This window comes from Anabas testudineus, chromosome 16, assembly GCF_900324465.2.
Source record: "Anabas testudineus chromosome 16, fAnaTes1.2, whole genome shotgun sequence".
NCBI lineage: Eukaryota > Metazoa > Chordata > Actinopteri > Anabantiformes > Anabantidae > Anabas > Anabas testudineus.
The window spans coordinates 13,755,843-13,779,241 of NC_046625.1; the positions used below are offsets into that span (position 1 = coordinate 13,755,843).

The 23,399-nt window shown below is 36.7% G+C and overlaps 4 protein-coding genes across 5 annotated transcripts; all 4 read right to left on the reverse strand.

Moving 5' to 3' along the window:
* Positions 1–4,358: 4,358 nt before the first annotated feature.
* LOC113169950 (urokinase plasminogen activator surface receptor-like) lies at positions 4,359–6,229 on the reverse strand. Its single transcript, XM_026371758.1, has 5 exons — positions 6,096–6,229; positions 5,682–5,798; positions 5,461–5,607; positions 4,910–5,020; positions 4,359–4,783 (listed from the first exon to the last, which is right to left on the reverse strand). The coding sequence occupies exons 1-5, from the start codon at positions 6,139–6,141 to the stop codon at positions 4,581–4,583; spliced, it is 624 nt and encodes a 207-aa protein (XP_026227543.1). The 5' UTR covers positions 6,142–6,229; the 3' UTR covers positions 4,359–4,580.
* Positions 6,230–12,256: 6,027 nt separating this feature from the next.
* On the reverse strand, positions 12,257–14,341 carry LOC113169949 (urokinase plasminogen activator surface receptor-like). Its single transcript, XM_026371757.1, has 5 exons — positions 14,289–14,341; positions 13,904–14,020; positions 13,683–13,829; positions 13,129–13,239; positions 12,257–13,004 (listed from the first exon to the last, which is right to left on the reverse strand). The coding sequence occupies exons 1-5, from the start codon at positions 14,332–14,334 to the stop codon at positions 12,802–12,804; spliced, it is 624 nt and encodes a 207-aa protein (XP_026227542.1). The 5' UTR covers positions 14,335–14,341; the 3' UTR covers positions 12,257–12,801.
* Positions 14,342–14,810: 469 nt separating this feature from the next.
* smg9 (SMG9 nonsense mediated mRNA decay factor) lies at positions 14,811–23,320 on the reverse strand. Of its 2 annotated transcripts, XR_003299604.1 has the most exons (14): positions 22,834–23,320; positions 22,664–22,738; positions 22,224–22,458; positions 21,978–22,075; positions 21,740–21,852; positions 21,310–21,421; positions 21,056–21,151; positions 20,816–20,901; positions 20,212–20,318; positions 19,990–20,097; positions 19,666–19,788; positions 19,418–19,562; positions 18,597–18,896; positions 14,811–15,019 (listed from the first exon to the last, which is right to left on the reverse strand). XR_003299604.1 is itself a non-coding variant. In XM_026371723.1 (13 exons), the coding sequence occupies exons 1-13, from the start codon at positions 22,978–22,980 to the stop codon at positions 18,818–18,820; spliced, it is 1,524 nt and encodes a 507-aa protein (XP_026227508.1). In that variant the 5' UTR covers positions 22,981–23,320; the 3' UTR covers positions 18,401–18,817. The 2 variants fall into 2 exon arrangements, 1 of the variants encoding a protein (XP_026227508.1); XM_026371723.1 differs by lacking the exon at positions 14,811–15,019 and having other exon boundaries at positions 18,401–18,896.
* Positions 15,747–17,520, reverse strand: LOC113169948 (urokinase plasminogen activator surface receptor-like). Its single transcript, XM_026371755.1, has 5 exons — positions 17,460–17,520; positions 17,061–17,177; positions 16,840–16,986; positions 16,298–16,408; positions 15,747–16,171 (listed from the first exon to the last, which is right to left on the reverse strand). The coding sequence occupies exons 1-5, from the start codon at positions 17,503–17,505 to the stop codon at positions 15,969–15,971; spliced, it is 624 nt and encodes a 207-aa protein (XP_026227540.1). The 5' UTR covers positions 17,506–17,520; the 3' UTR covers positions 15,747–15,968.
* Positions 23,321–23,399: the final 79 nt, after the last annotated feature.

Consider the following 23,399-nt stretch of genomic DNA (forward strand, 5'->3'; position numbering starts at 1 on the left):
GGGGTGCTGTCAACAGACACAACCAAAACAGGCAAAAACACGCAGACAAAGTAACAACATAAAAACTACCAATATGGCGGGGAACAATGTATTCTATATTAGATGTAGGTCCAAGGTTCATTCACGGTTATTTCTTGGCCTCTCCTATTATGTAAGATAAGGGATGAAACATAAATTATGAGGGTTGAATAGTTTAGTCTTCTTTCTTAAAGAAAATCTCTTGTGCATGACACACTAACGAGTCATGCACAAAGTCTAGTTCTACTAATACAGACAAACAATATAATAATTTATACAGTACACCTGTCCATTGTTGCTATTGTTATTGTTGTTTGAATGTTTTAATGTATTATTGTATTGTATTTTGAATGTATAATTTTGCCGTTATAAAAACTTTGTCCACCAGATGGTGATACATTGTTTTCTCTTTAGTTATACACCACTGTTAAATCATGGTCATAGATTGGGCAGACTGAGGATGATCCAGGCTCTACCCACAGACACTACTTGTAATAACAATCTTTAAGAATAATGCTGCTTTCCATTGGCCAAATTCCTTTCCTGCAAATCTAAGAACATTTAGGCATCATCCATAGTATTATGTTTGTCACTTTTCCTGTCAAACAAAAAAAATCTCAATATTGCATTTAATCTCTAATTCTAATTGCAGTATCTGTGCTATTCAAAATGCATTTAGAGCTCATTGTTGTTGTTTGATAAAGTTAAATAAAGAATTTTTTGGTTAACAGCTTTAACTTGTTGCAGGGATAGAACAAACAATTCTCCTACAGTTTTCAAGGCTAAATATCTCAACAGGAAATAGGCAATGCCTGAGGTCAGGGGTCAAGCTGACAACAAAAAAGATTCTAGGAATTCACTGTCTAGCGGCCCCAGTTCTACATTCTGAATTGATATTGTTAGAGTTACTACAGACATAAAAAATGTTATTTGTTGTTACTTTGTCACTAAAAGTATAAAGAAAAGGGTGTGAAAACAATGAGCAGATGAAAGAAAGACTGAACAATGATGCTGCTCTTTCCATGAATCAAGAAAACACAACAAAATAGATCAGTGGTGCCACCAGAAGCAGAAAACCAGCACTTTTACTGTTGGCACTGTTGCAATAGTTTCCCTGACAGTAACGAATTTTTGTCCCAATGACTTGTGTCATTTGTGCACTTTTTGAGTTTGAGCACATCTGTTTGGAGGCACAGCCCTTCACCACCACTTTTTCAGCTCCTCCAGTCACTGAGAGAATGAAAACAGTGTCAGTGTGTGAGCGTCTATTTTTAATACATCTACTGTACCAGAGTCACTGACCATTCCAGAGGTTGGAGGAGCAACACTCGCTGGTAACAACAGTTTTGGCAACTCCAAAGTTGACTGAACCTGTGAAACATTGTTCGAGCAAGGCACAGGTTTTCCCACTGATATCAATTACTTTTGAGACACCTGTAACAAAATAACAGCCTGAGTAAATGTGTCGAGTATAAAGCAGAAGAACAATGCATTACAAAATAGCATACCTGCATATGAAACAAGTCGTATTGCACCGCACTGAGTCTGTGAAGGGCAATCAATTTCTGAACTGATGCAGGATCCTGAGGTTCCCATTGCACACTCATAACATGTCAGAGTGTAAGCTGAAAAAATTAATTAAAAATTATATTTTCCTCCTAAAAAATATTAACGGTATTACTAAAGTGTATTAATCTAAAATATAAGAAAAGTAAAAAAATAAAAATAATGACAGAATGAAGGTAAATACTAAAAATATATACACACAATAAACTAGAAAAGAAGCTAAACAACATGAAGGGAATATCTTAAAATTCCTGTGTTGTAAGGCAAATTTAGTAAATGAAACGTTTAAAGCAGAGGAAAAACTTGCCTTGAGGGAGAAGCACGATCCCCAAGACCAGTGTGAGGAGATGCATTTTATGATGCCAGGATACAAATGTATTTTAGTTTGATGTGTTGCAGCTTTAATTAGCTCCCCTGAGCACGTCAACACCTGCTAACCAGTATTTCATCACCCCTATTTGACGGTAAAATGAAAGTTAAAGAAGCCTCAGAAAATGAAACTGAGTAGATGTGTGTTGTAGGATTATTTTTAAGTTATATGGTATTTTTTTAAAATAGGAAACTATTCTAATAGGAATTATAACACAAACAAAGTGAAATATATACACAGTGAGAAATATTTACTACACTCTATTAAATATAACTAATTCAATTAGTTAATTAGTTAATTAATTAGTCACACTTTTAGCTTCAAATTATTCTAACAGCTCTGCTCGAGCAGATGTTTTGAATGGTAAATACACCATTCTGAAATATCTGCTTGATATGTCTCCTGTTCTTGTAGAAAACAGGACATTAGTTATTTAGAAATGTATTTAGTCCAGTTAACAACAATAAACAAATAAAACCCTAGAAATGAATTAGCAGAGATTAGTTCAAAGACACAAAATGTCTCAGGGTGACTTTCACTCATCTCAGTTCATACATTTGTCCTTGTTCATTTATATAAAGATTGCCCTGTGGTTTACAAAACAAATGCAGTATATGTGGTATGTGGACTTGTTAATCAGGTTTCCAGAACCCAATGTATCCTATATTAGATGTAGGTCCAAGGTTTTTTAAAGCTTATTTCTTGGCCTCTCCTATTATGTAAGATAAGGGATGAAACATAAATTATGAGGATTGAATAGTTTAGTCTTCTTTCTTAAAGAAAATCTCTTGTGCATGACACATTAACGAGTCATGCACAAAGTCTAGTTCTACTAATACAGACAAACAATATAATAATTTATACAGTACACCTGTCCATTGTTGCTATTGTTATTGTTGCCTGATGTTCTTTTTCTCTCTCCTCTTTCCACCAGTTGAGGCAGATGGCCGCCCAACCTGATTCTGGTTCAGCTGGAGGTTTCCTCTATTAAAGGGAATTTTTCCTCTCCACTGTGGCCTTATGCTTGATCAAGTGGGGTTGTTGGGTTTTCTATATAATTTATTTCTATATAATTTTATCTTATTTTGTAAGGTCTTAAATTAAGGTTTTGAATTAAATTGAATTATATGTTAAAATAAAGCATTAGAATAACATTTACATGTGACCAAAATGATTTCATGGCATGTTGTGACTCACTTGTATTCAGATGGTCATAATCTTCATAATGTACTATGACACAAATACAATCAAAGTATTGTTTTTGTATGCTTGATTTCCTACTGTTTGAACATGGAGCAAACAGAAAGCTGCACAATTCCCTGTTACCTGCCAGTTTGAATGTATTATTTTGCTGTTATAAAAATTTTGTCCAACAGATGGTGATACATTGTTTTCTCTTCAGTTTTACACCACTGTTAAATCATGGTCATAGATTGGGAAGACTGAGGATGATCCAGGCTCTACCCACAGACACTACTTGTAATAACAATCTTTAAGAATAATGCTGCTTTCCATTGGCCAAATTCCTTTCCTGCAAATCTAAGAACATTTAGGCATCATCCATAATATTATGTTTGTCACTTTTCCTGTCAAACAAAAAAAATCTCAATATTGCATTTAATCTCTAATTCTAATTGCAGTATCTGTGCTATTCAAAATGCATTTAGAGCTCATTGTTGTTGTTTGATAAAGTTAAATAAAGAATTTTTTGGTTAACAGCTTTAACTTGTTGCAGGGATAGAACAAACAATTCTCCTACAGTTTTCAAGGCTAAATATCTCAACAGGAAATAGGCAATGCCTGAGGTCAGGGGTCAAGCTGACAACAAAAAAGATTCTAGGAATTCACTGTCTAGCGGCCCCAGTTCTACATTCTGAATTGATATTGTTAGAGCAAGCTTATTAATCTGTAAAACCAAACACAATCAGTTAATTTTCTTCAGTGTGTATATGATAGATCAAATCTGACCTAAAGATTCATCCTTCTGCAGGAATCAGAGGTGAGAGCAGGTTGGAAAATCTGCAACGGCATTCAAGATTTTGAATGTGTGAAGATAGTCAGACATTTCTTAATTTTCTTTAGCATTTCTTAAATATTCTTCAGTAAGATTTCAGATACTGGTTCATTTTGTAATATGATCAGTTACTTTGTCAAAAACTGGAGCACAAGCACAATGTTTTATACAAACAGGAAAACAGGTAGACTTTGTATTTCAGTCCCAGGAACATACAGTACCTTGCAGCTGTTTTAGTTTTTTCTCCATTTTACCTTACAAAGCGACATGTGGTGGCAACAGCACTCATTGTTATCACAAGTTGCACCATCATGTAATTTACACAACTTCTAAGAGCCTGAGAAAGAATTGAGAAAAGTCAAAGAAAACAAAAATACAAACAATCTGACATTTCTTTTGAGATATTTAATCATTAATATCAGATTAAAACAGGTTTCAGGCTAAAAATGACACTCAGAACAAAACTTCAGCAAAAGCACTAGATTTTATCTTTGGAAAAAGACAAAAGAGTTGTTACATTTTTAATTTGTCACTATAAGTATAAGGAAAAGGGTGTGAAAACAATGAGCAGATGAAAGAAAGACTGAGCAATGATGCTGCTGTGTCCATAAGTCAGGAAAAGACAACAAAATAGATCAGTGGTGCCACCAGGAGCAGAAGACCAGCACTTGTACTCTGGGCACTGTTGCAAAAGTTTCCCTGACAGCAACTCATTTCTGTCCCAATGACTTGTGTCATTTGTGCACTTTGTGAGTTTGAGCACATCTGTTTGGAGGCACAGCCCTTCACCACCACTTTTTCAGCTCCTCCAGTCACTGAGAGAATGAAAACAGTGTCAGTGTGTGAGCGTCTATTTTTAACACATCTACTGTACCAGAGTCACTGACCATTCCTCTGAACAGGGAAAACATGTGAAACTGAGTTAGATACTTAACCATTACCTTTTGCTGAGATGCAGTAGTCCTCATTCCCCTCGCAGTTCAGAGTTGCAGTGCACGTTTGACCATCACAGGTGAAACACTGTTTACCATTAGGACTGGATGCTGGGGGTTCTGTCACATAGAATGAACATTTCTGATATTGTTTGGCTAAAGGTGAATGACTGCATTACACTTTTTTCTTCAAAGCCATTTCACTGTCTACTGTCCTTCCACACACACACACAAACTGCAATGTGCAGCTTTGCTATGGCCAGTGGGGGCATCATGCTCGTGGGCTGGACTGTCTTGGAATTTGAGACCTGTTTCTTTAACAATATGTGATCCAAACATATTGTCAAAGGTTCTGACATGTGACCTGACATCATTAATCCATAATACCACTAAACAAGTAATGGATATAAAATAAATCCTAATGATGTACAATATATACAGTATGTTAATATGGATTGAACATTTCAGTTTGTTCACAAACAACTAAAAGTCAAAGCTTCATCTGAATACAAATAAACTACAAGTATAGTATAGTGTACAGTATGGTATGAGTGTGTTACCAGGGGCTGGTTGGGTGTTACAGAGGTTGGAGGAGCAACACTCGCTGGTAACGACAGTTTTGGCAACTCCAAAGTTGACTGAACCTGAGACACATTCTTCAGGCAAGGCACAGGTTTTCCCACTGATATCAAGTTGTTTTGTGCCACCTGCAACAAAATAACAGCCTGAGTAAACGTGTCGAGTATAAAGCAGAAGAACAATGCATCACAAAATAGCATACCTGCATATGAAACAAGTCGTACTGCACCGCACTGAGTCTGTGAAGGACAATCCTTTTCTGTACTGTTGCAGGATCCTGAGATTCCCATTGCACACTCATAACATCTCAGAGTGTAAGCTGAAAAAACAGGAACATTAAAAATAAAATGTTCTAGCTAAAAAATATTAACAGTGTAACTCTGAATTATATTAATCTAAAATATAAGAACAGTCAAAAAAAAAGAAGAAAAAAGAAATGAATGAGGGTAAATACTAAGTGTAGTTCTAACATGTATGTACCATTTTCTTTCTCTCAAAATATAAGCACACAATAAACTAGAAAAGAAGCTAAACAACATAAAGGGAATATATCAAAATTCCTGTGTTGTAAGGCAAATTTAGTAAATGAAACATTTAAAGCAGAGGAAAAACTTGCCTTGAGGGAGAAGCACGATCCCCAGGACCAGCGTGAGGAGATGCATTTTATGATGCCAGGATACAAATGAATTTTAGTTTGATCTGTTGCAGCTTTAAGTAGCTCCCCTGAGCACGTCGACAGCTGCTAACCACTCCTTCATCCCCCATATGACAGTAAAGTGAAAGTTAAAGAAGCCTCAGAAAATGAAACTGAGTAGATGTGTGTTGTAGGATTGTTTTTAAGTTATAATACAATATTTAATTTTAAGCTAAAAGTGAAGTTAACTTTGTATCTGCCATTCTTAAATATCTGCTTGAGTCAGGTTGCAGTTCTTGTAGAAAACAGGAGAGGTTTATCCTTTAGAAATATATTTAGTCCAGTTAACAAAAATAAATAAATAATCCCTTGAAATTAATTAGTAGAGATTAATTCAAAAACACAAAATGTCTCAGAGTGACTTTCAACTCCCCCAACAAATAAAGCAAATATTTGACTGTTAAAAGTTCTAGTTTGGATATGCAAATTATATTTTCATCTGAAAGCTGATTAAAATGATGTGATTCACACTGGCAAAAGATGTACAATCCCTAACCTAATACCCTCTTTTGCTTACTCAAAGAAACCATGTATATGTGCTCTGTGGACTGGTCAATTTGGTTTCCAGCAAATAAATGTTATTTCAAGGTTTTTATTGGCCTCTCCTATTACACAATTTAAGTGATGAAACATAAATGGAAAGTTACAGGAAAGTGAAAGCTTTTTACTAAAAAAGGCCTTTTTCCTTTTTTTTAGCAACTACTAAAGTACAGATTTATTTAGCTGGTTTAAAGTAACTCTGTGCTCTGTCTTGTAAAAATTGAATGCAGTTCTAAGAGAAGAGCAACAAACACGTGAAATTAAATGAGGAACCAAAACATAGTTTTGCATATGTTTTCTTTTAATTCTGAGTAGCTGATAATTACATTGTTTAATTTGTGTTTTAATGAAAATAAAAAAGAACTTAGAGAGGTCCTCCACAGAAAACATGAGTGAGTCAGTACATCAAAACTGCAATTACAGCATCACATTAAGAAAGTTTTCATATCTTCCTTAGACATGTGCAAATGACTGTTTTTCACTCTCTTTCACCTTTACTCCACTGCTGCACTGGGAGCTGTGTCTGTTGAACATTATATTTCCAGAGGGAAGGGATGGTCAACGTTTTGAGCACCAAGACTCTGCAGGCTTATGGAAGCTGCTGTTATCTTGTATTTTATCTAATGCTTCACTGGGCCTCCAGCTTTGCTTCAACGTCCTGCTCCTTGCAACCAATAGTCTCCACTTTTAGGGCCACATTTCTCTCAATGTTTTAGCAGCACAGGCGGCTGTATTCTGAGAGGGCCGAGGACTTTTTCACTCCATCCCAGATACGTGCTGCATAGTGAAACCTATAAAGATAGAATAAGTTATAGAGACTATAAAACTCATTCACCTTGATGACAATGATTTGTTAGCAGTGGGGGCTGGGCATGGGCCGTTGTGAGTTTCTCACAATTGATACTGAAAATCTTTAGGATTTTGTAATTGTGAATTTTTCAAACCTCGCTCTACAAAACCAGAAAACACTTCTATGCCTAGTCGGGGCAGACAGTAACTTAATTTGAATTTGTGGCACAAAGGATTTGTTTTAGCCACTAGATCGTGATGCGGTATGCAAAACAGTAAGCCTAGTTAATTTGTCACCTCATTTACCTTTATCCTCGAAATACAATAAAGGTTTTGTAAATGTAAGGGAAGTTTTGACTTTAACTAACATGTAACTAACAGTCTCTCACAACAGTAAGTGAATCAAAAAATATGGAGTTGTTTTCTCATTTGAGACAAACCTAGACTGACATAGCTCCAATGCTCCAAATGTTTATTAATCTTTAGTCAGGTGGATTCAGAGGGGTGCATTCAAAACAGTGTCATTTCAGGAGGTTTTCCAGCTGTTGCATCTTTAATACACTGAATACTTAACAATCCTATCATGGCATGTTGTGACTCCCTTGTATTGAGATGGTCATAATCTTCATAATGTACTATGACACAAATACAATCAAAGTATTGTTTTTGTATGCTTGATTTCCTACTGTTTGAACATGGAGCAAACAGAAAGCTGCACAATTCCCTGTTACCTGCCAGTTTGAATGTATAATTTTGCCGTTATAAAAACTTTGTCCACCAGATGGTGATACATTGTTTTCTCTTCAGTTATACACCACTGTTAAATCATGGTCATAGATTGGGCAGACTGAGGATGATCCAGGCTCTACCCACAGACACTACTTGTAATAACAATCTTTAAGAATGATACGGCTTTCCATTGGCCAAATTCCTTTCCTGCAAATCTAAGAACATTTAGGCATCATCCATAGTATTAACAAAAAAAAATCTCAATATTGCATTTAATCTCTAATTCTAATTGCAGCATCTGTGCTATTCAAAATGCATTTAGAGCTCATTGTTGTAGTTTGATAAAGTAAAATAAAGTATTTTTTGGTTAACAGCTTTAACTTGTTGCAGGGATAGAACAAACAGTTCTCCTACAGTTTTCAAGGCTAAATATCTCAACAGGAAATCAGCAATGCCTGAGGTCGGGGATCAAGCTGACAACAAAAAATATTCTAGGAATTCACTGTCTAGCGGCCCCAGTTCTACATTCTGAATTGATATTGTTAGAGCAAGCTTATTAATCTGTAAAACCAAACACAATCTGTTACTTTTCTTCAGTGTGTATATGATAGATCAAATCTGACCTAAAGATTCATCCTTCTGCAGGAATCAGAGGTGAGAGCAGGTTGGAAAATCTGCAACGGCATTCAAGATTTTGAATGTGTGAACATAGTCAGACAATTCTTAATTTTCTTTAACATTTCTTAAATTTTCTTCAGTAAGATTTCAGATACTGGTTCATTTTGTAATATGATCAGTTACTTTGTCAAAAACTGGTTTTTCTGCTGCTCCTTTTCTGCCCCACTAACCACAGATTTCATCTTTGTTCTCCATTTTACCTTACAAAGCGACATGTGGTGGCAACAGCACTCATTGTTATCACAAGTTACACCATCATGCAATTTATACAACTTCTAAGAGCCTGAGAAAGAATTGAGAAAAGTCAAAGAAAACAAAAATACAAACAAGTTGACATTTCTTTTGTTATTTTTAATCATTAATATCAGATTAAAACAGGTTTCAGGCTAAAAATGACACTCAGAACAAAACTTCAGCAAAAGCACTAGATTTTATCTTTGGAAAAAGACAAAAGAGTTGTTACATTTTTAATTTGTCACTATAAGTATAAGGAAAAGGGTGTGAAAACAATGAGCAGATGAAAGAAAGACTGAGCAATGATGCTGCTGTGTCCATAAGTCAGGAAACACAACAAAATAGATCAGTGGTGCCACCAGGAGCAGAAGACCAGCACTTGTTCTCTGGGCACTGTTGCAATAGTTTCCCTGACAGCAACTCATTTCTGTCCCAATGACTTGTGTCATTTGTGCACTTTGTAAGTTTGAGCACATCTGTTTAGAGGCACAGCCCTTCACCACCACTTTTTCAGCTCCTACAGTCACTGAGAGAATGAACAGTGTCAGTGTGTGAATTCCCTGTTACCTGCCAGTTTGAATGTATTATTTTGCTGTTATAAAAACTTTGTCCACCAGATGGTGATACATTGTTTTCTCTTCAGTTATACACCACTGTTAAATCATGGTCATAGATTGGGCAGACTGAGGATGATCCAGGCTCTACCCACAGACACTACTTCAATGATACGGCTTTCCATTGGCCAAATTCCTTTCCTGCAAATCTAAGAACGTTTAGGCATCATCCATAGTATTAACAAAAAAAATCTCAATACTGCATTTAATCTCTAATTCTAATTGCAGCATCTGTGCTATTCAAAATGCATTTAGAGCTCATTGTTGTTGTTTGATAAAGTAAAATAAAGTATTTTTTTGGTTAACAGCTTTAACTTGTTGCAGGGAAAGAACAAACAGTTCTCCTACAGTTTTCAAGGCTAAATATCTCAACAGGAAATAGGCAATGCCTGAGGTCGGGGATCAAGCTGACAACAAAAAAGATTCTAGGAATTCACTGTCTAGCGGCCCCAGTTCTACATTCTGAATTGATATTGTTAGAGCAAGATTATTAATCTGTAAAACCAAACACAATCTGTTACTTTTCTTCAGTGTGTATATGATAGATCAAATCTGACCTAAAGATTCATCCTTCTGCAGGAATCAGAGGTGAGAGCAGGTTGGAAAATCTGCAACGGCATTCAAGATTTTGAATGTGTGAACATAGTCAGACAATTCTTAATTTTCTTTAGCATTTCTTAAATTTTCTTCAGTAAGATTTCAGATACTGGTTCATTTTGTAATATGATCAGTTACTTTGTCAAAAACTGGTTTTTCTGCTGCTCCTTTTCTGCCCCACTAACCACAGATTTCATCTTTGTTCTCCATTTTACCTTACAAAGCGACATGTGGTGGCAACAGCACTCATTGTTATCACAAGTTACACCATCATGCAATTTATACAACTTCTAAGAGCCTGAGAAAGAATTGAGAAAAGTCAAAGAAAACAAAAATACAAACAAGTTGACATTTCTTTTGTGATATTTAATCATTAATATCAGATTAAAACAGGTTTCAGGCTAAAAATGACACTCAGAACAAAACTTCAGCAAAAGCACTAGATTTTATCTTTGGAAAAAGACAAAAGAGTTGTTACATTTTTAATTTGTCACTATAAGTATAAGGAAAAGGGTGTGAAAACAATGAGCAGATGAAAGAAAGACTGAGCAATGATGCTGCTGTGTCCATAAGTCAGGAAAACACAACAAAATAGATCAGTGGTGCCCCCAGGAGCAGAAGACCAGCACTTGTTCTCTGGGCACTGTTGCAATAGTTTCCCTGACAGCAACAAATTTCTGTCCCAATGACTTGTGTCATTTGTGCACTTTGTAAGTTTGAGCACATCTGTTTAGAGGCACAGCCCTTCACCACCACTTTTTCAGCTCCTACAGTCACTGAGAGAATGAAAACAGTGTCAGTGTGTGAATTCCCTGTTACCTGCCAGTTTGAATGTATTATTTTGCTGTTATAAAAACTTTGTCCACCAGATGGTGATACATTGTTTTCTCTTCAGTTATACACCACTGTTAAATCATGGTCATAGATTGGGCAGACTGAGGATGATCCAGGCTCTACCCACAGACACTACTTGTAATAACAATCTTTAAGAATAATGCTGCTTTCCATTGGCCAAATTCCTTTCCTGCAAATCTAAGAACGTTTAGGCATCATCCATAGTATTAACAAAAAAAATCTTAATACTGCATTTAATCTCTAATTCTAATTGCAGCATCTGTGCTATTCAAAATGCATTTAGAGCTTATTGTTGTTGTTTGATAAAGTAAAATAAAGTATTTTTTGGTTAACAGCTTTAACTTGTTGCAGGGATAGAACAAACAGTTCTTCTACAGTTTTCAAGGCTAAATATCTCAACAGGAAATAGGCAATGCCTGAGGTCAGGGGTCAAGCTGACAACAAAAAAATATTCTAGGAATTCACTGTCTAGCGGCCCCAGTTCTACATTCTGAATTGATATTGTTAGAGCAAGATTATTAATCTGTAAAACCAAACACAATCTGTTACTTTTCTTCAGTGTGTATATGATAGATCAAATCTGACCTAAAGATTCATCCTTCTGCAGGAATCAGAGGTGAGAGCAGGTTGGAAAATCTGCAACGGCATTCAAGATTTTGAATGTGTGAACATAGTCAGACAATTCTTAATTTTCTTTAACATTTCTTAAATTTTCTTCAGTAAGATATCAGATCCTGGTTCATTTTGTAATATAATCAGTCGCTTTGTCAAAAACTGTTTTTTCTGCTGCTCCTTTTCTGCACCACTAACCACAGATTTCATCTTTGTTCTCCATTTTACCTTACAAAGCGACATGTGGTATGTGGACTTGTTAATCAGGCTTCCAGAACCCAATGTATCCTATATTAGATGTAGGTCCAAGGTTCATTCACGGTTATTTCTTGGCCTCTCCTATTATGTAAGATAAGGGATGAAACATAAATTATGAGGATTGAATAGTTTAGTCTTCTTTCTTAAAGAAAATCTCTTGTGCTTGACACACTAACGAGTCATGCACAAAGTCTAGTTCTACTAATACAGACAAACAATATAATAATTTATACAGTACACCTGTCCATTGTTGCTATTGTTGCCTGATGTTCTTTTTCTCTCTCCTCTTTCCACCAGTTGAGGCAGATGGCCGCCCACCCTGATTCTGGTTCAGCTGGAGGTTTCCTCTATTAAAGGGCATTTTTCCTCTCCACTGTGGCCTAATGCTTGATCAAGTGGGGTTGTTGGGTTTTCTATATAGTTTATTTCTATATAATTTTATCCTATTTTGTAAGGTCTTAAATTAAGGTTTTGAATTAAATTGAATTATATGTTAAAATAAAGCATTAGAATAACATTTACATGTGACCAAAATGATTTCATGGCATGTTGTGACTCACTTGTATTCAGATGGTCATAATCTTCATAATGTACTATGACACAAATACATGACAAAAGAGTTGTTACATTTTTAATTTGTCACTATAAGTATAAGGAAAAGGGTGTGAAAACAATGAGCAGATGAAAGAACGACTGAACAATGATGTTGCTGTGTCCATAAGTCAGGAAAAGACGACAAGATAGATCAGTGGTGCCACCAGGAGCAGAAGACCAGCACTTGTACTCTGGGCACTGTTGCAATAGTTTCCCTGACAGCAACTCATTTCTGTCCCAATGACTTGTGTCATTTGTGCACTTTGTGAACTTGAGCACATCTGTTTGGAGGCACAGCCCTTCACCACCACTTTTTCAGCTCCTCCAGTCACTGAGAGAATGAACAGTGTCAGTGTGTGAGCGTCTATTTTTAACACATCTACTGTACCAGAGTCACTGACCATTCCTCTGAACAGGCAAAAAATGTGAAACTGAGTTAGATACTTAACCGTTACCTTTTGCTGAGATGCAGTAGTCCTCATTCCCCTCGCAGTTCAGAGTTGCAGTGCACGTTTGACCATCACAGGTGAAACACTGTTTACCATTAGGACTGGATGCTGGGGGTTCTGTCACATAGAATGAACATTTCTGATATTGTTTGGCTAAAGGTGAATGACTGCATTACACTTTTTTCTTCAAAGCCATTTCACTGTCTACTGTCCTTCCACACACACACACAAACTGTAATGGTTAGCTTTGCTATGGCCAGTGGGGGCATCATGCTCGTGGGCTGGACTGTCTTGGAATTTGAGACCTGTTTCTTTAACAATATCTGATCCAAACATATTGTCAAAGGTTCTGACATGTGACCTGACATCATTAATCCATAATACCACTAAACAAGTAATGGATATAAAATAAATCCTAATGATGTACAATATATACAGTATGTTAATATGGATTGTACATTTCAGTTTTCTCACAAGCAACTAAAAGTCAAAGCTTTATCTAAATACAAATAAACTATAAGTATAGTATAGTGTACAGTACAGTATGTAGAGTGTGTTACCAGGGGCTGGTTGGCTGTTACAGAGGTTGGAGGAGCAACACTCGCTGGTAACGACAGTTTTGGCAACTCCAAAGTTGACTGAACCTGTGACACATTCTTCAGGCAAGGCACAGCTTTTCCCACTGATATCCATTAATTTTGAGCCACCTGCAACAAAATAACAACCTGAGTAAATGTGTCGAGTATAAAACAGAAGAACAATGCATTACAAAATAGCATACCTGCATATGAAACAACTCGTACTGCACCGCACTGAGTCTGTGAAGGACAATCAATTTCTGAACTGATGCAGGATCCTGAGGTTCCCATTGCACACTCATAACATCTCAGAGTGTAAGCTGAAAAAACAGGAACATTAAAAATGATATTTACCTCCTAAAAAATATTAACAGTATAACTATAGTATATTAATCTAAAATATAAGCACAGTCAAAAATAATAATAATGGCAGAATGAGGGTAAATACTAATTGTAGTTTTTTTTTTTTTTCTGTAAAAATATAAACACACAATAAACTAGAAAAGAAGCTAAACAACATGAAGGGAATATCTTAAAATTCCTGTGTTGTAAGGCAAATTTAGTAAATTTTCCAGAGGAAAGACTTACCTTGAGGGAGAAGCACGATCCACAGGACCAGCGTGAGGAGATGCATTTTATGATGCCAGGATACAAATGAATTTTAGTTTGATCTGTTGCAGCTTTAAGTAGCTCCCCTGAGCACGTCGACAGCTGCTAACCACTCCTTCATTTCCCTGTTTCTACAAACTGCAACATGACTCAAGCATCAGGCTGCAGTTTGTAGAAAACAGGAGAAATGGATCCTTTAGAATTTGATTTAGTCCAGGTTACAAAAATTAATAAATAACCCCTTTAAATTAATTAATAGAGATTAGTTCAAAGACACAAAGTGACTTTCAACTCCCCCAGCAAACAAAGCACAGCATATTTCCTTTTTTTTTTTAGCAACTACCAAAATGTAGATTTAGATTTATTTAGCTGGTTTAAAGTAACTCTGTGCTCTGTCTTGTAAAAAGTTAATGCAGTTGGAAAAATAATACAGCTGTATGAGAAGAGCAATAAGCCTGTGAAATGAAATGAGGAACCTAACATATTAGTATTTATGTTTCCTTTTATTTCTGGGTAGCTGATAATTATATTTTTTAACTTGTGTTTTAATGAAAATAAAAAAGAAGTTAGAGAAGTCCTCCACAGAAAACATGAGTGAGTCAGTACATCAAAACTGCAATTACAGCATCACATCAAGAAAGTTATCATATCTTCAGTTCTAAGTTATCTTCCTTAGACATGTGCAAACGACTGTTTTTCACTCTCTTTCACTTTCACTCCACTGCTGCACTGGGAGCTGTGTCTGTTGAACATTATATTTCTAGAGGGAAGGGATGGTCTGAGCACCAAGACTCTTCAGGCTTATGGAAGCTGCTGTTATCTTGTATTTTATCTAATGCTTCACTGGGCCTCCAGCTTTCTACATTAACATTTTAAACATTTTAAATGTGTGAACATAGTCAGACATTTCTTCTACACTTAAATATTCTTCTGTAAGATTTCAGATACTGGTTCATTTTCTAATATGATCAGTCACTTGGTCAAAAAATGGAGCACAAGCACAATGTTTCATACAAACAGGAAAAAAAGTAGACTTTGTATTTCAGTCCCAGGAACATACAGTACCTTGCAGCTGATCATTTTGTTAGCAGCTAATGAAAGGAGATTTCAATAAATTATACTTATTAGCTGTCTAAAACACTATTCTTTGTAAAAATGTTTTAGCAACAACAGGAAAGTTTTAGTTTTGCACATTTGCGACACCCAGCAGAGCCCTTTCATTTTTCTGTTGCTTTTTTTCTGCACCACTAACCACAGATTTCATCTTCGTCTCTATTTTACCCTTATGCAGCGACATTTGGTAGTAACAGCACTCATTTTTATCACAAGTTGCACCATCACGCATGACACAAATATAAGTAAAATTTACTCAACGTCTAAGAGCCTGAGAAAAAATTGAGAAAAGTCAAAGAAAACAAAAATACAAACAAGTTGACATTTCTTTTGTTATTTTTAATCATTAATATCAGATTAAAACAGGTTTCAGGCTAAAAATGACACTCAGAACAAAACTTCAGCAAAAGCACTAGATTTTATCTTTGGAAAAAGACAAAAGAGTTGTTACATTTTTAATTTGTCACTATAAGTATGAGGAAAAGGGTGTGAAAACAATGAGCAGATGAAAGAAACACTGAGCAATGATGCTGCTGTGTCCATAAGTCAGGAAAAGACAACAAAATAGATCAGTGGTGTCACCAGGAGCAGAAGACCAGCACTTGTACTCTGGGCACTGTTGCAATAGTTTCCCTGACAGCAACTCATTTCTGTCCCAATGACTTGTGTCATTTGTGCACTTTGTAAGTTTGAGCATATCTGTTTGGAGGCACAGCCCTTCACCACCACTTTTTCAGCTCCTACAGTCACTGAGAGAATGAAAACAGTGTCAGTGTGTGAGCGTCTATTTTTAACACATCTACTGTACCAGAGTCACTGACCATTCCTCTGAACAGGCAAAAAATGTGAAACTGAGTTAGATAATTAAACATTACCTTTTGCTGAGATGCAGTAGTCCTCATTCCCCTCGCAGTTCAGAGTTGCAGTGCACGTTTGACCATCACAGGTGAAACACTGTTTACCATTAGGACTGGATGCTGGGGGTTCTGTCACATAGAATGAACATTTCTGATGTTGTTTGGGTAAAGGTGAGTGACTGCATTACACTTTTTTCTTCAAAGCCATTTCACTGTCTACTGTCCTTCCACACACACACACAAACTGTAATGTGCAGCTTTGCTATGGCCAGTGGGGGCATCATGCTCGTGGGCTGGACTGTCTTGGAATTTGAGACCTGTTTCTTTAACAATATCTGATCCAAACATATTGTCAAAGGTTCTGACATGTGACCTGACATCAATAGTCCATAATACCACTAAACAAGTAATGGATATAAAATAAATCCTAATGATGTACAATATATACAGTATGTTAATATGGATTGTACATTTCAGTTTGTTCACAAACAACTAATGCAATTACATTAATAAACTACAAGTATAGTATAGTGTACAGTACGGTATGTAGAGTGTGTTACCAGGGGCTGGTTGGCTGTTACAGAGGTTGGAGGAGCAACACTCGCTGGTAACGACAGTTTTGGCAACTCCAAAGTTGACTGAACCTGTGACACATTCTTCAGGCAAGGCACAGCTTTTCCCACTAATATCAAGTTCTTTTAAACCACCTGCAACAAAATAACAGCCTGAGTAAATGTGTCGAGTATAAAGCAGAAGAACAATGCATCACAAAATAGCATACCTGCATATGAAACAACTCGTACTGCACCGCACTGAGTCTGTGAAGGACAATCCCTTTCTGAACTGATGCAGGATCCTGAGGTTCCCATTGCACACTCATAACATCTCAGAGTGTAAGCTGAAAAAACAGGAATATTAGAAAGTAAAATTTCTAGCTAAAAAATATTAACAGTGTAACTCTGAATTATATTAATCTAAAATATAAGGACAGTCAAAAAAAAGAAGTAAAAAGAAATGAATGAGGGTAAATACTAAGTGTAGTTATTTTTTCTTTCTGTCAAAATATAAGCACACAATAAACTAGAAAAGAAGCTAAACAACATGAAGGGAATATCTTAAAATTCCTGTGTTGTAAGGCAAATTTAGTAAATGAAAAGTTTAAAGCAGAGGAAAAACTTACCTTGAGGGAGAAGCACGATGCCCAGGACCAGCGTGAGGAGATGCATTTTATGATGCCAGGATACAAATGAATTTTAGTTTGATCTGTTGCAGCTTTAAGTAGCTCCCCTCAGCACGTCACCTGCTGCTAACCACTCCTTCATCCCCCATATGACAGTAAAGTGAAAGTTAAAGAAGCCTCAGAAAATGAAACTGAGTAGATGTGTGTTGTAGGATTGTTTTTAAGTTATAATACAATATTTAAAGTTAAAGTGAAGTTAACTTTGTATCTGCCATTCTTAAATATCTGCTTGAGTCAGGTTGCAGTTCTTGTAGAAAACAGGAGAGGTTTATCCTTTAGAAATATATTTAGTCCAGTTAACAAAAATAAATAAATAATCCCTTGAAATTAATTAGTAGAGATTAATTCAAAAACACAAAATGTTGTGAATGAAATGATTTGAGAATGAAAGAGTGACTTTCAACTCCCCCAACAAATAAGGCAAATATTTGACTGTTAAAAGTTTGTAGTAGTAGTAGTTTGGATATGCAAATTATATTTTCATCTAAAACTGATTAAAATGATGTGATTCACACTGGCAAAAGATGTACAATCCCTAACCTAATACCCTCTTTTGCTTACTCAAAGAAACCATGTATATGTGCTCTGTGGACTGGTCAATTTGGTTTCCAGCAAATAAAAGGTTATTTCAAGGTTTTTATTGGCCTCTCCTATTACACAATTTAAGTGATGAAACATTAATGGAAAGTTAAAGGAAAGTGAAAGCTTTTTACTAAAAAAGGCCTTTTTCCTTTTTTTTAGCAACTACTAAAGTACAGATTTATTTAGCTGGTTTAAAGTAACTCTGTGCTCTGTCTTGTAAAAATTGAATGCAGTTCTAAGAGAAGAGCAACAAACACGTGAAATTAAATGAGGAACCAAAACATATTTTTGCATATGTTTTCTTTTATTTCTGAGTAGCTGATAATTATATTTTTTAACTTGTGTTTTAATGAAAATAAAAAAGAAGTTAGAGAAGTCCTCCACAGAAAACATGAGTGAGTCAGTACATCAAAACTGCAATTACAGCATCACATTAAGAAAGTTTTCATATCTTCCTTAGACATGTGCAAATGACTGTTTTTCACTCTCTTTCACCTTTCACTCCACTGCTGCACTGGGAGCTGTGTCTGTTGAACATTATATTTCCAGAGGGAAGGGATGGTCAACATTCTGAGCACCAAGACTCTTCAGGCTTATGGAAGCTGCTGTTATCCTATAATACACCTAACGCTTCACTGGGCCTCCGGCTTTGCTTCAATGTCCTGCTCCTTGCAAACAATAGTCTCCACTTTTAGGGCCACATATCTCTCAAGGTGTTAGCAGAGCAGGCGGCTGTATTCTGAGAGGGCCGAGGACTTTTTCACTCCATCCCAGATACGTGCTGCATAGTGAAACCTATAAAGATAGAATAAGTTATAGAGACTATAAAACTCATTCACCTTGATCAACCTTGAACAATTTGTTAGCAAAGGGGGCTGGGCATGGGCCAGCATGGGTGAGTTCCTGACAATTGAAACTAAAACTAACTTTAACGAAAACAGACACCATTAGCCACTAGATCTTGATAAAGTATGCAAGAAAGCCTTTATGTCCTGATTTTTTTTAGTCAGATGGATTCAGAGGGGTGGACTCAAAAAAGGATTCATTTCAAGAGGTTTTCTAGCTGTTGCAACTTTAATACACTGAATACTTAACAATCCTATATGTGAAATCTTTAGCAACAAAAAATTCAGACTAAATCACTTTATCTAGAAAACATGCAGGTGTGGATATTTTCTCAATAAGGAGATAAAACCTGTCTTGGTGGTGAAATCTCTCTACTGTCATACTATGCTTTCAACTGTAAAATAGTCACGTCTTATTGCTCTGTGTTTTCTGTCCTTTAATTATTTTGTTTTGAACAATGTAATGTTTACCAGTTCTTCTCAGTGAGGATGGTGTGTGACAGTTGACAGCGCGGCATGGCCAGTATCTGGCTACGCAGCTTTGAAACCATGGTGGAGAAGGAAGGGTGTCCTCTGTACCCCGGGAGCAGGGAGAAGAGCGGGTATGTCCCTGAGCCTAAACACAGTACCATAATTAATGTACATGTATATCTTGCATAATACAGTACAAAGAAGGACATCTGAGCTTTGCCCTTATGTGAAGATAGAGTCTGTATAACCTGCTTTGGTCAGACTGTCCTCATCATTCTCCTGCACAGGAAGTAGGAACATGTTGACCTCAGTTGACAGATAGTCCAGTCCCAGTCCAGGAAAGATATTGCAGTCTACCATGGACAATGTACCTAAAAACAAACCATATAAGTGCAGGTGTACTATGATTGTATATTCAGGGTTTGAAACTAAATAAGAACTAAATATTTACATTTTTCACTAACTGAACTATTTTTAAACATCAAATATAATTAGCCCTTAAACTAAACTATAGAGTGATCATATTATCTTATTTATTATCTAGTAATAGAATGTGAGTTATAGTTTTGCACCTTTGTATCTGAGATGAGAGTGGGTCATTAATTTGTCCACCACCATATGCATGTTTTTTAGATTCCTTGGACAGAAATCATCCCGTCTGGCCTTATTCTGGAGGAACACTGGATCAACAAGGAATTTAAACAGGAGAGATTTTCAATTTATTTCACTAGACCAGGTCTGTTTGTGTAACGGTATTTTGTTTTGTTTTGTTTTGTTTTGAATAAAATAATTACCAATATGAGGGTAGTACTCTGCTCCATCATCACTGCCTGAAGAACCCGTGCTGTCATGGCTTGCAGATGGAGTGGAAGGTTTCAGCATCTCAGCAGTCTGAAGAAACCTGTGTCCATGCATTTCAATACTGTGAAATCCACCTCCTAGCAACCACCAAGCTGATTGTAGATAATGCTTTCAACTGAAGAGTACACTAGAAAAGTGTTTCTACCATGAGAATAGAGTTATTATGATAATAATAATAATTATTATTATAACTATGATAATAATAATAATTATTATTATTATTATTTCCTGTTGGCATGTCTATATTAATATCTTAAACACATAATAGTGTACTGGACATGTTAGACTGACAGTGAGTCCATTTGAACATCTTGAAAACCAACTTATAGACCAAACCAAAGAAAAACATTACTGAGCTTATGAAAAAGCAGAAGACAAATATCCTCTGAAGATATTAGATGAAATGCTCAACATTCCTGAGGGAGGAGGGGGCTTGCTTTTCTTTCTCTGGTCAGAGAGATACTCTGTCTTTCTGCCCATGATTCTGAGCAGTAGGTATTTCACACATAAATCACAGATAAACAAAAGGAAACCTACCTGTACACATTTAAGTCTGTGAACCAGTCTTGAACCACAATGACTACATGGCACACAGTAAAGAGGAAGGCAGCAATCTGAAGAGACTGTTGACAGATTGCAAAGAGAGTGCAACTTTGGTTACATGAAGATGTCTGAGAGTATGAAAATGACTACCAAACTGCCACTGAATAATACATAGAAGAACTAAATGTACAAATGGAGCTTTAACACACTGCCCTCTGGAGGCTGGCTACTGACCTGCATCTCAACATAAGTGTGAGGGAGATTGTACTCTGGAGGCAACTTCCGGTCGTTGTTGATGAGGTGGTCCAGAATAGATGGGCTCAGCATGGGCTGAAGAAACAAATAAGTAAACAAAACTTGTTGTATCAATGCTTAACTAAATAGTCTTTTAAGTCTAACTGAACTCTATTTCACGCTTGTAAATATTCTGTTAGTAAACTGAAAATACTTCATAAACTGCTTTTGTATCCTCAATACCTTATTCTTACCTGTGTGTCCAAAAAGATGACTCTCTCCTGTGTAATAAAAAAGTCAATCCCAGTGCTCTGGTTTCCTCCCCTTTCCTTGATTTCCTGGGTCTGAGCCCTGAATACATAGCCCCTGTGCAAACAATGGGCAAAATGCATCAATGAGATAAATTGATTTCAACTAATTAAAATGTTATTTAATAGAAAATAAAATCATATGTATAAGCTGAAACATTCCATTAGCTAAAACCGTTTCTAGTATAACTGAGCAGTTTGAACATCAAATGAACAGGGAAGTGGGGGCTGCCCATTCACTTTTAAAGTTTTAAGCCGAGATTAAGTGCTAAATGCAACATATATTTCTTTCTATAATAATATATGAAGTGAGTCCTGTATTTTTAAAACCATCACAAAACAAATCTGCTTATAGTTATTATTGTTGTTATGTTACCTTTGATCTTCCTCAGGGGTGTTGGCTGATAACAGAGACATGATTGTAGATTTCCCAGTACCCTGAAGGCCAAGGATTCCCACCACCAACATGTCAGTCTGGTCCCTCAGATACTGAAACACATCACAACAAAAAGCAGCGTCTTTTCAGCAGATTTAGTGCAGAATATGAAAAGAATTATTCAACCTATCAGTACTATAACTACGCCAAGAGTTAAATTCACTAAACATTATCTCACCTCCATGGCACTGTCACACCAATTCATCTGATCATCCACTAGCTTTATGCTGTGCTTCATCTTCTCCGGAGGAAGGAGTTTAGATTGGCCAACCATGGCTGGAAGTCATATAAACAGTAAGATTCAATTACTTCTCTTCCACATAATTTGACCTTAATGCATCCTTCTGTATATTTCTCAAAATCCTGGTCTCCTTTTTAGCCAGTGACATTTACAGTTAGAAAAAGAGCTTTGTAAATAACTCACGGTCGACAGCGCTACTGGATGCAGAGGCACCCATTCCTCGATTCTGAATCTGGTATACAGGCTGAGTAGGTCGCTGTCCTTCCCTCTCTATCTTGGAGGACCCAGGACCAGAGGGCTGAGCTGCCCCCTCTGGAGGGGTGCCTGGCTTCCCTGCATCATCCCTGGCTTTCATCAGCATGATAGGCTTCTCCAGGACTGGACCTCCACTTAAAGGTGCATTCTGTGATGGCTTGGCCTTAAAATGGATCAATTTAAAAGCCCAAGGGAATAGATTACATTAGAGGTACACTATATGCCTAAATACTCCATATAATTGTGTTAATGAATCTGTCAAACCTTGTTCAATTCCATAATGTAATGTTTCATTTATTTTTACTTTATGGTCAGTGTGACCACGCTACCAGCAAAGCAGTGAGGGAATACTGGACAAGCTAACGCACCCGTTCTCCGGGGGGTTTTGCTAAAATGATGGGGGTCTTCTGAATGAGTGGGCCTGGTGGATCCTCGCTCCCATCCTGAAATTACAAATGAAACGGAGTTACTACTCAGTCATACCAGCAGTCCACCAACCCAGACACGATTACTGCGAGTAACGCGTTGTTTGTATTACCCGTCGTTCTCTTGGTTGGTATTCTCTATCCCGACTGGGACCGGACAGATTTTGTCCCGGAGGTCCAGGATCTCTATCCCCACGTCGTCGCCTCCTTCTGCGTCCCTGCCCGTACATCCCGGGCTGACTGTGGCCGGACTCTGACATGTCGCTACTTAACGTTACTTGACTCACTGGTTTACCAACAACATGAAGCTAGCCAAGGATGGAAACCTTTGTCTAAGCAGCAGCGAGGTAAAGATCTTAATTTCACTGAATTATCTAATCGAAACAACAATACTGTCATGTAGCAATATTGTGACCATTTGCTTCGTTGACGTTTAAGTTTATTTAGTCGCGATATCCAAGGAATTAAACCTGAAGTATTTATTTGTATCAGTAGCTAACGTTAAGCCGGTGTCTTGTTTTATACATCAGAGTTTACCGTATAGTTCAACGCTGAAGCGGTTCTTGAGAATTAACCTGACGGAAGAATCCCCACCCAGTTGAAATTCTGTTAGCTGACAATCAAACGCACCTCCTCCGTCGGACAATCGTGTCACTGTGAAACATCGTAACGAAGGATA